The 15,777-nt window shown below is 41.6% G+C and overlaps 1 protein-coding gene across 3 annotated transcripts in view; it reads left to right on the top strand.

Moving 5' to 3' along the window:
- LOC126539924 (protein MIS12 homolog) overlaps window positions 1-15,435 on the top strand; it is a 44,482-nt gene extending 29,047 nt beyond the window's left edge. For 2 of the 3 annotated variants that reach the window (XM_055075719.1, XM_050186749.2), the window contains one exon: window positions 15,125-15,435. In XM_055075719.1, coding sequence (XP_054931694.1) covers window positions 15,125-15,364 — 240 coding nt within the window. In that variant the 3' untranslated portion in view covers window positions 15,365-15,435. Of the gene's footprint in view, window positions 1-1,601; window positions 3,691-15,124 lie in introns of those variants that run through there. The other variant, XM_055075718.1, reaches the window with a different exon arrangement.
- Window positions 15,436-15,777: the final 342 nt, after the last annotated feature.

Here is a 15,777-nt window from a genome sequence, read left to right as displayed (position 1 = left end):
TATTGTGAAGTGCCTGAAGCGGAATCTCCGTGAAGATAAGAAAAAGACGACGACCGAGACTTGGGGTGCAGGAAGAGAAGAAGAGGAAGTTCATTAAAAGGCAGACTAAACAGGTCGTCTCACTCTTATTTCCTTATAAATATTAAGAGACATTTACACATGCAGCCAATCATTGTCTGATTCAGAAGTTTCAAAATTTTTTTAAGCATTCAAGCAAGATTTTTTGAAATATATAGATAGCAAAATGCTGTACCAAAATGGTGGCTCAACCACTTGGTCACTACACCAAAGTCTAACTCAAAATTGCGGCTTTCTGATGGATGTTTTGACACGTGATAAAGCACAAGCAATCTCCTTTGCAATTTTTTTTATATTGGCTTGTTAGGGCGTTTCTCAGCTATCATTCTTGGCAAATTATCTAGAAAACTTGGCTCTGACAAATGCAGAACCTGTGGTTACTGCTGAAAGCACCTTTCTCTTCAAAGCTGCAGGTGACCACTATGTTGACTAAGTAGTTGATGTTCAGCAGCGTAGCTTTTTGGGCTTGTTGGTACATGATTTGAATAGCACTGAATAGCGTGCAGAGTACGGGACAGTAAAAATTCAAACACACACTAACAGTATGAGCGCTAACTTCCAACAAATTATATTTTTACATACATAACTTTTATAAGCCCGAAGAAAAACCTATCGCTTATACAACCGGTATCAGTGTCTCGGAAACGCTAGCTCTTTATCATAGAGGAAAATAGAAGATCTGCTCACACATGTGCGTCCTGCTCTGTTTATCTTTTCAGCTTCAATGATTTCTCGAGTTACCCTGTCTTTGCTCCTTCCTATGACAACACATTTATCAAGGAACGGCTTGTACGTCTTTGACTAACAGGAGAGGATGTGATCAGCAAGTATTTCCCTTCGCCCATACCTGATATTGCGAGCATGTTCCATAAGGTGTTCGTTCAAGCACCCACCGGTTTGTCCGATATAGTGGTTCCCGCATGACAAGGGAATTCGGTACACGACACCTTCATCGCAAGTGACGTAAGGTTTCTGATGCTTGACCATGCATTCTTGCACTTTTGTCAGCTTTTCCTGTCTTGCACATTGTGGCAAGTTTCTTCAAGGCCTAGAATACGACGGTTGCATTCGCCCATTGTCCAATTCTTTTCAGATTGTGGGAAATCTTATGCATGCAAGGCAATACAACAAAATGCTTCTGTTCACCAAGCACCGGATTCGGATGACATTGTATTTCTGATTTTAGTTGCCAGAGAAGCTTCTCGGCAACAGACACTTGAAAATGCGTTGGGTAACCAGGATTAGTCAGCCTCTTTGACTGCTGTTTAAAACTGTTTATCATCATGTGTGTGCACGATTTTCGGAGAGAAATTTTGGAAACACGTGCTGACAATAGCTCTTTTTACAAGTTTTGAGTGCGCGGAATGATATGGCAGCACAGGTTTGTTACTTCGTGGCTGGTAGGTCCAGCAAATGCTATTAGCTTGAAAGGTGAAGTTCAGTTGATGTTGACCTTGACGGGCAGCGCTGTCGTCTTCTACACCATGTAGTCGCTGCACTTAACTCCTTGTACATACCTGCAGGGCAAGTCTGGCATAATGCAGCGCTGGTACCATTCACGTTCCTGCTCCCAAAGAAGACATTGCTGCTACTATCTTCATGTGAAAACCCCTTCGTGCTGCCCCATTGCCAGAGCAATAGCAGATGAGCTGCAAGGAACGCCTAGGATTATTACATTTGTTTGCTTATTTTTAAGGGCACATAAATTACTATGCGTATGAGTGCTATTAAAAATGAGTTTAAGGCAGCATGTCTCAAACATTCCCAATGATGCAACTTGGTTAGCCAATCTAATAGCTCGCTTGACTGACGTCTCTACAAAGCAGGTAATGGGGCGGCTGAAAACTCCCAAGAGCGGCACTGTTGCGATTGGTTAACGATGCACATTTTTAAAACTCTATAATAAATTACATGCTTTATGCGGAACGCTTAGATGTCTCACTTAATGATCAGAAGGACCTACCCTAATGACTCGGTACGTTTGCACAAAATTGTGAAAATAATTTCAGGATTCCTTTAAGCAACACATATACTATAGCTTTATTGACTGAACTCTGTGCATTCACAACTGACTTACATTAGCTTGGTGAATTTTTTTTTGACCTTTTGTAACATTGTGACATTTGTGACATTCATTTGTAATGTAGCAGTGTAACACATATTCCCATAGTTGGAAAATACTCACGTTTGTCAGGAACTACACTTTTTGTAGCACGGAGGCACGCAGGCATGTGCAGTACACTTTTGCAGGCAGACAATATTTGTTTGTAGTTTTTAGGTTGTAACTGACTAGTATAGGCATTGTGTGATCGCTTGGCTCACTCACTGCTGCTGTAGCTCTCCAAGTGCATTGTCAGACACGTGTAGTGTAATAACATCAGGGATGTAGTCCATTATGTGGCTAGGGCTGGTTGGTTACGCTTCTGCAAGTGGGTCGGGACCACGTGCTGTAACCGTGGTACAGCACGCCGACATATTTACTTACTTTGATCGTCCCACACACAGGTTTTGCCTGCCTCGAGGCACAACGACGTTGACTGCCACTTGGGGGGCTTCACGGCTGCATCTGCATGGGATTGTTCCCGTTTTGCCACATCATACATAACCCTATAATAACCCTATAAAAAAAAAAACCTTACACTCAACAAAGCTAAAACTCACTACATGATTTTTCATTCTAGGCATAGTCATGTTAACAGTGCACCTCTGAAAATATATCTTGATAATAGCATTCTGGAGCAGGTGAACACAATTAAATATCTCGGCGTGACACTAGACAGTAGTTTAAACTGGAAACCACACATTGATAACGTATGTTCGAAGCTAGCGTCACCGTGTTATGGGCTCTTAAAGGCGAGGGCATGCTTCGATATTTCGGTACTGAAAATAATCTACTTTTCTCTCTTTCATTGTCATATGACATACTGTTGCGAATCATGGTCGTCCACATTTAAAACATATTTGGATCCAATTTCGCGCTTACAAAAGAGAGTGGTGCGGATAATGACGTTTTCTAGTCCATTTGAATCCAGCAGTCATTTATTTTTCAGGTTGAAAGTACTTCCCTTTACCCTATCCTCCGAAATGAAAGTTGCTATTTTAGTGAATAACATAATATGTCGCAATCACTCATTGTTGTTTAGTATATTTGTGATTCCTACACGAAATACTAGACACGCCACTAAAATAAATTTCAATTTACCAGTTACCCGAAACACATATGGTCAAAGACTAATTCAGTATCAAGGTACAAAGATATGGAACACCTTACCAATAGAAGTGAAGAGTGCCAGTAACTTTTTATTTTCCATAAAAAGATTATATCTCTTAAAAATTAGTTAAGAATGTTGCTTTGTCTTTGTGGTGATATTTTTTCAGTAATACTATTCTATTGTTGCACTGATGTATGTTTTCTTTTTTTCCTCTTTTTTCTCATCCTGTACAATTATGTATAATCAATACGCATTTGTTCATCACTGTCCTGATCGCCGCAGCACAAACGCATGTATACCACATGGGCCCACACTAGCCTTGGCTATGGGCCCAACAGTTGTTTGCTTATGTTGATGTACAAATTTATGATGAAATAAATGTCTAAATGTCTAATGTCTATCTTCGGTTGGGTGGCATACGCACTTACGGCTGACGTAGCTTTCAGAGTGAAATCGGCGCCCTGTGACCTTCGACTGGCACTGCCCCTGGCTATAAAGGACCTGCATCTTCTACCTGACCGGCACTTTGGCAGCAGTGGCGGCGGAGCCGGCATATTTACTTACTTTGATCGTCCTGCGCACAGGTTTTGCCTCGAGGCGCAACAATGTCGACTGCCACTTGGGGGCTTCTCGGCTGCGTCTGCGCAGGATTGTTCCCATTTTGCCACATCATACCGTCTTCAGTTTGGTGGGATATGCACTTACGGCTGACGTAGCTTTTCTAGTGAAATCAGCGCCCCGTGACCTTGAACTGGCACTGCCCCTGGCTATAAAGGACCTGCATCTTCTACCTGACCGGCACTTTGGCAGCAGTGGCGGCGGAGCCGGCATATTTACTTACTTTGATCGTCCTACACACAGGTTTTGCCTCGAGGCACAACAATGTCGACTGCCACTTGGGGGCTTCACGGCTGCGTCTGCGCAGGATTGTTCCCATTTTGCCACATCATACCGTCTTCGGTTGGGTGGCATACACAGTTACGGCTGACGTAGCTTTTCGAGTGAAATCAGCGCCCCGTGACCTTCGACTGGCACTGCCCCTGGCTATAAGGGACCTGCATCTTCTACCTGACCGGCACTTTGGCAGCAGTGGCGGCGGAGCTGACATATTTACTTACTTTGATCATCCTACACACAGGTTTGTGCAGAATCTTGTATGTTTCCTTTTCTTACTTACTCCGTCGCTGCTGCCAAACGTGAAGTGTAAATGTCCGGTACTAAAGTGATGCCTAAACTAGCCAAGTTCCTAAAAGACATTCGGCAAGAAATGCGTGACATGTGAAGTGCTATTGAAAAAGAACTCCGAAAGGAATTCAAAGATATGAAGCATTCTATTGATTTCTTCAGCAACCAGTTTGATGCAATGACAAGACAGTGTGCTGCAATTGAAAAAGGAAAAGCTTCTTTAAAGAAGGAAAACACTGCTTAGCAAGTGTCTGGCCTTGAGGAGAGGGTGACAACCCAGAAACAGTACTCAGGAAATAGAAGCATTGAAATTAAAGGTGTGCCATTCACTGAAAATGAAAATCTTTTTGCAGTAGTAGCGAAGCTCGGCAGCCTGGTCAATGAGCCTATCTGTGACACAGACGTCAATGTTTGTCACCATGTGCCGCGGAAAGACGGTGGCTGTCCGAATTTTGTCTTTCAGTTTCGTTTGCATTCAAAGTGTGATGGGCTCATTGAAAAGGCGCGAAAAAAGCTTATATCTGCCACTGATCTCGGTCAATCTGGTCATGCTTCTATTTTCGTAAATGAGCACCTGCGCCCAACACTAAAGAAGCTTCTTGGGCAAGTTGTTGCGCGAAAGAAAGACAAACGGTGGAAGTACGCATGGACTTGAGATGGTAAAATTTTCGCGCAGGAAACTGACACCTCACGGGCGCTACGCATATCTGCAGTTCAAGACCTTGATAAAATGGAGTAAGCGCTTGCAAGTGTGCATCAGACGTCGTCCTTACTGCAGCAGTTAACCCTTTCGCTGTCGGACCTTTCTGGCCGTGACGCACCCCCAGTGTCGGCTTAGTTTCAGGGAACGAGCATAACAGGGAATGAACATAGCAATTTATTTTTGATTATGATTGGTATACAAATAACATAGTCAATGCAATATGCACATTTCAATGTTCTGCAGCTGTTATTAGGAAACATCATCATCATCATCAGCCTGACTATAACATCCGTTCAACATCCGAATCTGACGATGCGGAACTCATCTCTTCGTCGCATTGAACGCTGTCCGAGTCCAAATCCGAGCTCGGCTCGTATTCTGAATCGTAAGAGCCACCGCTCCAATGAGCAGACGAAGGTCTCGCGCCACTCAGCTATCCGAAAGTAACCGCGCGCAGGGAGGATGCGCTTTCAGTCGCCCGCACAACGGAGACAAATGGGACGTTGTGTGATCAAGAAGAGGGAGATGGAAAAAGGCTAAAACAAAGTTCGAAGGGCTTTACGTTTACTGCTGCAAGTCGGAAGTGAGGGTGCGGCGAGAGAGCGAAAGCAGCAATCGAGTCACCCTTTTCGGAGAGGCAACGGCGGCGCGTGCGCCTGAACTTGACGCGCCGTAGCAGACACACCAACAGAAGAAAAATAAAAACAACAACCCTTGAACCCATAACCACACGCGCGCAACGCATGATCCAGCGAACGCGGAGCCACCGCGCCACTCGGCAAAAGGAGAGGGGGGCATGGCAGTTGCACCGTACTCTTCGATACGTGTACTAACACAGGTCGGGGCGAAAATACGAACTTGTAGGAAGAGTCAACAGATGGCGTGGCCAAGTCCGGGAGCGCCAGCTTAGGGCTCAGGCGCGAAATTTTGAACGCGCGATAGAGAACGTACCGGTACGTCAGTGACACTGTGGGGGGGAAGCGCGATGACGTACCGGTACGTCCGTGACAGCGAAAGGGTTAAACATGGCTGAAAGACTGTTCACACCAACCGACGTTGGTAAAATATTTTCTAAGAGAAATTAGTGCACATCCTTTTTACATTTAAACACGCAATCTGCAGGCAATAAGGACGATGATCTCAATGCATTGCTGTCTTCTTTTGTTTTTTTTTATTCGACATTGTCATGATGTGCGAAACATGGTATCGCAACGAAGAAGCGCTGCAAATATCAGACTATATCTCTCATTATCTGAATTGGTGCAATAAAAAGGGCGGTGGTGTTCTGTTGCTTACTAGGACTAACTTGCGTTGTGAATTGTTGGAAAGACTTTACTCAAATTACTGCCGACTTTGAAATTTTGACTGTTCTTCATGGTCACAGCATTCTTTCTGTGGTATATCGCCCACCGGGAGGGAATGTGGTTAATTTTCTTAAATACATTGACAATTTGCTATCCTGGGTTAACGATAACGACTACAGTTTAGTTTTGGGTGGTGATATTGATATTAACATGTTACACAATAGCCCACTTCACAGAGACACATTGCGGGTACTTCAATCAAATGCTTGCATTAATACAATTATTGCTCCTACTCGTATTCAAGGTGACTGCCAAAGTTTACTCGATGTTTTCATTACGAATTTTGACACACAAGGCATTGAATCAGGTGTCATCACTGCTCACGTCAGTGACCACTTGCCTATTTTTCTACTTGTTAATTCACCTGTGTTGCCCTCGCATCTTTTTAAAGATCAACACTTCACATTTCAGGATATTAACCCATGCACGCTTGAGAAATTTCACAACGAAATATTGCGCATAAACTGGCAAGACGTGTATAACGAAAAAGACTGTGGCAAAGTGGACGAGTTGTTTTTATCCTTTTTTCAGAGCGCTTACAGAAAGTCATCTAAAGGCAAAACAACAAAAGCGAAAAAAGCAAGGAAACCTTGGATTACTGACAGTAGGTTGAAGTTGATCAAACAAAAAGATGCTCTTTTCAAGCAATTCCTAGGCACAAGGAATGCAAAGATTTAGCCGAGTTAAAAAAATTCTGGAATAACGTTAATGGTACTCTAACGGTAGCAAAATCGCAATATTTCGAGAAATTATGTAATGAAGAAACAATAATGCGAACCAATATCACCTGGAAAAAAACTAAACGGTTTACTTCGTGTAAACAATCAGCCAGAGAATGCAGCAGAGTTAGAAATAAATAATCAGCCGACGTCAGGCATGGCATTGGCTGACGCTTTTAACAATCATTTTGTATCGCTGGTGAATAGTTTCTACGATCCTCGTTGCACAGAATATGTAAAACCAAAAGTCGTCGAAAGTGCATTCCTAAGCCCCAATGACACTCATGAAATCAACAGCACGTTTCTTAGCCTTCCAGATAGCAAAAGTTGCGATATTGATGATTTGCAGATTCGCCCAGCTAAGCATGTTCTAGACCTAGTCTGTCCTGTCTTGGAGCACGTGTACAATCTTTCATTGGCAAATGGTATATTTCCTCGGCGCATGCAGATAGCAAAGGTAACAGCACTTTTCAAATTTGGCAACAGAAACGAGCTTTCAAATTATAGGCCAATATCTATCCTGCCTATTTTTTCTAAATGTCTCGAGAAATTGATTAATACAAGAGTGACCCCTTTTTGTAAAAAGCACAATGTAAATACAGATTACCAGTATGGGTTTAGAAAAGGTCGTTTAACAGAAATAGCTTTACTGATGCAAAAAGAGATAATTTTGCGAGGCTTTGAAGACAATGTAGTTACTCTCGGTATATTTATTGATTTTTCGAAGGCTTTTGACACCCTTAGTCACAATACTCTACTAACAAAACCTGACATTTATGGCTTTAGGGGAACTTTCCTGAACTTAATTAGAAGTTATTTGCAGTACAGGTATCAGACCGTTGTCGTAGGTAACAACTGTTCAAAAGTTTTGCCTATATTCTCTGGAGTTCCTCAAGGAAGCGTACTAGGACCAGTATTGTTTAACCTGTATATAAATGAGATAGCTAATATCAATACTGGCGCACAATCTGTTATCTATGCCGATGACACTAGTTTATTCATAACTTCTAAGGACGTGAAAGAATTGCTGTGTGTTGCTAATGATACACTAGCCCAAAGAAACCAGTGGAGTTTATTCAACTCAACTCATTAACTATTAATACTACCAAAACAAAAGGCGTGCTTTTTCAGCCAAAAAACAAAAGGCATAGCATTGACGGACATCTAAGAATAGGTGCATCTTTCATAGACATACTACTATCGGTTAAAACCTTAGGTGTCATATTCCAAGAGAATATGCTGTGGAATGACCATGTTAACATTATTGCTAAAAAACTTGCACGAGTTGTTGGAATACTAATAAGATTACGCTTCCTTTTACCATTAAGAGTGAAGCTCCTACTTTATAATTCTCTTTTTTTATCTCATGTTAACTATTGTCACCTCGTATGGGGCAACAAGACTTACAATAATGTCAACATTCTATATTTATTGCAAAAGAAAGCCATCCGTGCAATTTCAAGCTCTTCATTTGATGTACATACTGATCCTCTTTTTTGTCAATTAGATGTAGACCGATTTTATCGGCGTTATAATACAATTTTGCTAAAATGCTTTTTAACAGAACGGTAGCACTAATTTTCTCGTGCACATGTCAAGGCTAACATTAAATACAAGCAGTTTCCGTATACGTCGCAGAGAAACTTGGCATATTCCGCACTCAAGAACTAACTACGGGAATCAAATGCTGCACCATGAACTACCATCTCTACTTAACTCTCTTCATTAATCGCCATACTTATTATTTCAATTAGGTGCCAAACTTGCCACTCATATTGTCATTCACATGTATGCTTAGTGCTTTTCTTTGTGTTTTGTTCTGATGTACAGGCATTCTAAGCATTAATTGCACAGTGACTTATTTAGTTTTGTATTTCTGTGAATTTTACTCGTATGTAAATGAAAAGTGATTTATGTTGTCTGCATTTTGTTGTTTTCCTGTTCCTGTTTTTTGTAACTTGTATGACAATTACAATTTCAGCATTCATGTCAATTTTTCGCCGCTGTGCAAAAGTAACTTTGTACAAATAGTCCCATTTATCCACACATTGTTTATATTTATATTGTTTTTCCAATACATCTGTTCATCTTGTATTTATGCACGCATTGCTATGTGATGCCAAAAGAAACCAACAAGGGACACGGACCTAGTCAGGCCGATTTTATGGCTTTTTGTCTGTGCCCCTGTCATGTGCACGTTGTATAGATACAAAAATAAAATTCAAGTTCAACCGTACGTTACCATACTTTATGGCATCATGGTACATCTTTCAACAACATGCATATTTCTACATCTGCTGTTAAGGTACTTGGATTCATCACTCTGGGTGATGGACTGCTGTTGTAGCACTCTGCATGGAGCAGAAGCAGTGTCGCATATTGGAACTACCTAGCTCTTTGTAGTTCACACGCAAAACATCTTTATTTTATTTTCATTTAAAAAAAAGAAAACTGGAAGGCACTAAAGCACTAATGCTAATGGAGAAATGATTTTTCTTGAAAAGCAGATTGTACTTTTGAGTGAATGTGAGCTCGTGTGACGTGTAAACCTACTTCACCATATTTCACCATTACGTCAACTCGGGTAGGCAACTTATAGCGTGAATGTCCTCACATCTACAGCGATGAAAGAGGGCAAACTGACGAAGCAAGGCACAAGTGTTGAAGGAAGCTCAAGCTTGACGGTTGATCACTACTGCTGGGCTGTGGGTGCGTCATGAAGGGCTGTTGTGTAACGCTGATAGATAGGTAGGGGCACTATGCACATTGGAATCCCTGCACATAGGCATTTCCATGCTCCACCCCCAGTTGCAGGCCAAATATACATTGTTCTCCACCTTGCGCTTCGCAGTTTACTGACTTGTGCACTAAGCCATTGCCTTTTCTCCAGCTATCTCTTACCACGTTGATTCAGCCACACCTCTTGCCTTTTGTCATGCCTAGGTAAACAATGTGGTGATGTGCTCTGTCTGTGTGCAAGTGTTTGTGGGGTTCGCAGCAGTCCTGGTTTCATTGAACCCTTTCAAGGCCAATGACGTAAATACAGTATAAGGCACCACGAACATGTCCAAAATGGGCGATGCCGTATACTTACGGCGTCGTCTGTACATTTAAAGAGCGTGCCAATTTCCTTTTTTCTTTTCTGGCATATGCTGCGACTATATGGGAATACAGAGAATTTTTTTCTTGCACCTCCCTTTCAGTTTTCGTTGCATGGTTTGTTTTATTGGCGCCTGTGCGGGTGGGCGTCAGTTTGGGTTTTGCTCCGCGGGCAGTTTCGGCTTCTTGCGCTTGCAAAACTTATGGCTATCTCGTTACTAATCGCTCAAAGGGTGACCGCCTGTTTCTTGCTCGTTTAGTGCTCACAAGGGTGCGCATAGGAAGAATGCCGCCGTGCATGCTTTTCCTTATTTTATTTTTTTTATACTCGCGAAAACAAATCGCCTCTGGTTGGCGATAGGATGAAGATTAGCGGAAGTTTGTCACATGTATTGCATTTCTGACAGGCACACAACCACAGAGTTTTCTTGAGTGCATTCACCTACGCAGTTTGATTACACTATGGACGTAAATGTTAGTGTAAGAGCAGGAACATTTGACACTTGCGAAATATTCTCGTGTGCGCATTTTCTAAACCTTGAACTATATGTATAACAATGCATCAAATTTTTAATTCTTAGAAGTTCATTTCCTTTCTTTATTGTTGTTATTCATGAATAAACAGTACATATATACCAGCCCAAAATATTTGTTTTTCACTTTATGGTCACCCTAGAAAAATTACGGTAAATTTTCAAAATAGGTCCCTCAGAATTGGAATCTGCAATAAAAAAATATCGACCCTGGGTGGTCACATGTGGCGAGAGAAATTTACCCTGAAAGGGTTGAATGGCCTTGAAAGCCTTTAGTCTTCATGAAGTGCTTAAAAGCCACAAATTTCATTTCTGGCTAAGCCTCTTGGACTTTGTCTATTCACAAGGTCATTGCATTTGAAGGGTCAAGCCAATCCAATTTAGTTATTAGCTTTGTGTTTGTTGGTGGTCTATTGCTTGCTAAGCCTTCTTCATTTAACGTATGAGGAGACACAAAATTTTTATGTAGTAGATAAAATTATGGTACTGGTGTCCCTTGTCAGAAAGACGGTTTTAATGCTATTTATGCATTTAATGTTCTAAAAAAATGTCTTTTTTATTTCGATTTCTTTCTTTAAAAGGTGCCAAGAAATAAATTGCCCAGCACTTGAGCATTGGTACCTTTGAAACCAATTGCTCCATCCCAAAATGCTTTAGAGTTAATTAAGGACTACCTATGGAGCTGTGCAATTAACCAGAATAAAAAACATGTGATGCATATTTGTGGAATTATCGAGAAAAGAAACTGAAAACACAAAGAAAAACTGCCTTTTCACAAAGCAATACTTTGAGAAAACTGGCAATAATATAAAATGAGTGGAATTTAATAATCCTAGTTGATCACTTACCTTGATACATAATAAGACAGCTTGCCAAGTTTCCTTAGAAAATTTTCCTTGAGTAAATGTCCATAAATGATATTGCAGTGCAAAAATTTTCAAATTTTCGTTTCAAGAAAAACGAGAATAAGAATTATAAGTTGAATGATAGAAATGAAAGCAAGGTGCCCGAGGACTAATACTCTTTAGAGATGTAACAAGCCTCATCTTGAGCATCCTCCTCGTCGTGTTTTACCCATTTATAACCTCATATTTCTTTCTGGGCTGCTTTGCTCAATCAGATATCTGACAAGATACCTTCATGAAAAGAAAGCGGAGCTCAATTAGATTTCCTGGAATGCATCTAAAGTTGTGTGGTTCCTGCTGTGAAAGTGACAGATATATGGGGCGGGGGGGAGGGTATGCAACAAATATTCACCTAGCCTACTTGATCTAAACAGGTTTTACATCTACCACAGTCTAGCGTATTGCCTATCTTTCCTTGATTTTTTTCTTTCTTCACTAAACCTGTATACATATTTTAGCTACCTGTGCCTGTAACGATTCTGGTTCTGTCCATCTCTTTCCTCCTTTTCCCCCCATCAATGCTCTAAACCATCTCTTGCTTATCTCAACTGCTCACCAGTAAATGCTTCCATATGCTCCGATTGCTGGCGCTTCTGAAATGTGGACTGTTCCTACGGCTATTGCCAGATCAGGCCAGTGAAGTGCCTTATGTGAAATTTAGAGGGCCCCTCACCAGGCCACACGGCAAACTTTTTTCAAATCGGCTCATTAATGCCTAGATAGAAATATTTCAGTGCCACGAACCCATGATTTCAAGAGGCGAGCTTTACTGCAAACATATACGCTCTCTCCACTTGCCTCGTCTAGCCTCTGCAAGCGAAATTCCTTCTCTGCGTTTTCTTATACCGGAGCTCGAGAATTGCGCGACGCGCACGTCACGAGCCGCCCCGCCTTCATTCTTTTTTTCACCTCGCTTTTTGTGGTGCAGTGCACTTCCACTGACAACGTTGTGCACGAGCTGTTGTGATTGTCTCGTTTCGCGCAGCGCACAATTTTGCGCGCTGTGCACGAGGACACCTGACTAGCGGTATGAGTCAGTGCTACACGAATACTGAGACAGACATAAGCGAATCACAGAGCATGATCCCATGCTGGAACACGCTAGAAAATGACTGTTTCGGCGTCTGCATACGCGACGTTGGAACAAGCAGACGAAACGGAAGTACATCTCTCTTGCTGCGATGCAAAGTAAAACAAAAACATGCAGACATTTAGTTTGTATATTTTATTATTTCGCTAAGCTTTAATTCATCTGTTCAAGCAACATATTACTCAAATAACAGATGTTGCCTTGAATAATTCTTGAAGTGTCACCATGAGGGATGTCAGAGCTCAAACATATGTACGTAGGCGCACTAGCATGTGTACGTCATCCTCTGGCTTGGAGCAGGGTGACCACGAGGAGAAGGAAAAATGGTGTTCGGCTTGAAATTTCAGGCCTTTCCATGGCGCGTAGCGATGTAATACTTTGCAGATGATCGTTATCGTGCATTGTGTTCTCTGTGCTTGTCAGCTCAAAATGGCCAGACCTAGTGAGGGGCCCGTTAAGCAATATATTACCGAAATATTGTAAACTATTACGTTTTTCACATCATATAATTGATGTTTGCGAAAAAATTATACTTACATATTATCGATCTAGAATATAAAGGTAAGAAATGTACAACTGAAATCTGTCAGTTTAAGTTCCACGAATTACGGTATATACTGCAAATTAGCCCGTAACTTTTGAACGGCATAAGGTAGAGCCAATATTCTTTTGGCGATAGGTAGAGGAGTACATTTGATTGCATAAAACCATAAAATTAAAAGAAAAATTCAATTTTTTGAAGGAAATTGTTACTTCAAAAGTATCTTGATACCTTAGCTTTTATTTTTTGTGGGTAATGAAGGAAAAAGCTTCCTTATCATTGACAGCAGTGGTTTGTTTCACGACATCCCGAAGAATGTTGTTTTAGCCGTGATATTAAAAAGGCAGCAGTGGAAAATGTGGACACAGGATGAATGAAAAGGGTGGCATAAATGCCTGCTATGAACTAAAAGGCCGCACTGTAGTGGATGTGAAGGACAACAAGAAAAAATGTTTGCACGTGCCCCAGGGAAGGCAGCACTGAGCTGTCAACCATGGACGCCATATGTTCACTTTTGAAAGGCATGACAGTTCTCTACAGAAGATAATCGAAGGCTGACTTACGCTCATGCTACCACAATTATTTATATGGCATGCTTTGACTGTAAGACGCACTTCTTCATTCCTGTGACAGCATGGAACGTTTCTGTCCTTGAAATTGGGATTGCATTACACTGTCATGACATCTGTGACAGTGTACTGATGGTCAGACAGCATTCTGCCAGTCAACGACTCACTCGATAGGTTTTTGAGGCTACAATCTGTATGTCCAGGGCTAATGTCTTACACAAACACCGAATAAAATGGGCACAGGATGGTGCCCCAATAGCTTAATTGATGAGAGCATTGCATGTGCAATATGAAGGATGTGTGTATGACCCCTAGCTTTGGCAAGATTTCTTTTCAGCCACTTTTATTTCACTTCACTTTATTGTTTATACATTTAATTTAAACATACCAATTAACGTCTACTATGGCTTTCGTGGATCTTTGTCACTTCATATTGTTGCGATAAACAAAAAATTGAGTCTCTCAGATCCCAATCCCATTCTTCTTCTCGTTCATTGCAACTAAATGTAATTTTATACACTTCTCTGATATGGCATACTATAAACTTCTTTGTGTGCCTTCATAACACCTGTCAAGTTTTCATGTTGACTTCAAATGTTCTGCATGGAAGTGCATATCTTTCGTAGCTTACTGCCAACTGTAAACATGTTGACCTCAGATTGACTGCTTACTTTTTTTAAGTCTGTGACAAAGAGTGAATGTAAGGTATGCTCGTGACACTATGTTCTCCTTGCGCTGTTTGCTTGGTGCGACCTTTGCATGAACTAGACGATGTGGTGTAGTAGTACCCTTTTCCCACATCCACAGGTAGTGGCAACGATAGAGAAACATGCTTGTAATTAAACGCACGATCTCGCTGGTTCATTCTGTTCTGCCAATGTTCATTGTGTGCACATGACTTACTCAAGGGACTTGAGGCAGGATGCAGCTATACCATTTTTATAACTTTTGAATGCTTAGATAAAAAAATTGAGCACTGATTAAATGATCTGTGTGAGTAATGCCAGAATGCTAGATAGTCCATGAACATCATGGTAATATCTAGAAACAGTGCTATTTTATGTATTTTCTGGGTGAATTTCTTTTTTCCCGCAAATACTGCTATAAATTCTGTGTGTACACTCAGGAGACTGCACGACAGCAGGCCCTTAAGGAAGAGCTGGCCCTACAAGATGTTTTGCGAGAACAACTACGAGCCAAGCTGCGGAGCATTGAGGAGGTGGCTCAGCAAGCAGCGGAAATGAGCAACAAGACCACCATGGTGCCAGCAGAGGGTGTTGCCCGCTTGCACCTGGACACTCAAGATGTGCCGGGACTGTGCAGAAAAGCTGAAGGTCTCTCGGGAGCCACAAATGCGGCGATTTAGGAAACCAATTGCCATTGTGTAATGCATATTATAACCTTGCCTATATTACTTGATAAAAGGTTAGGTGTGCATTTGGTGTTGGCTTTATTTAGGAGCTTGAATGTCATTTTTATGTTTGTTTTACACTTTGGGCACATAGAAAGTGGGTGCTCGTTTGATTCGGGGGCGTTAGAATCGGGTCAATACTGCTAGATGAATCAGAGGTGTGTTTTGGCATTTTATTATGATAGTAACTATATGGACACTTCCAGGTGCATTTCTACCGTCAGCGTGATGTTCTGTACATAGTCTTAATTGTGATAACATCATGGTCCCACACTGCATGCTGTAGGTGGGACTGAAAGGGCGGGAGGGTGAGCCGAGGGTGGTGGCTTGATCTCAGACGAGGAAGGGGGGGGGGAGGATACACATTG

The sequence above is a fragment of the Dermacentor andersoni genome, chromosome 2 (assembly GCF_023375885.2).
Source record: "Dermacentor andersoni chromosome 2, qqDerAnde1_hic_scaffold, whole genome shotgun sequence".
Taxonomy (NCBI): domain Eukaryota; kingdom Metazoa; phylum Arthropoda; class Arachnida; order Ixodida; family Ixodidae; genus Dermacentor; species Dermacentor andersoni.
This window is presented reverse-complemented; position numbering and strand designations above follow the sequence as displayed.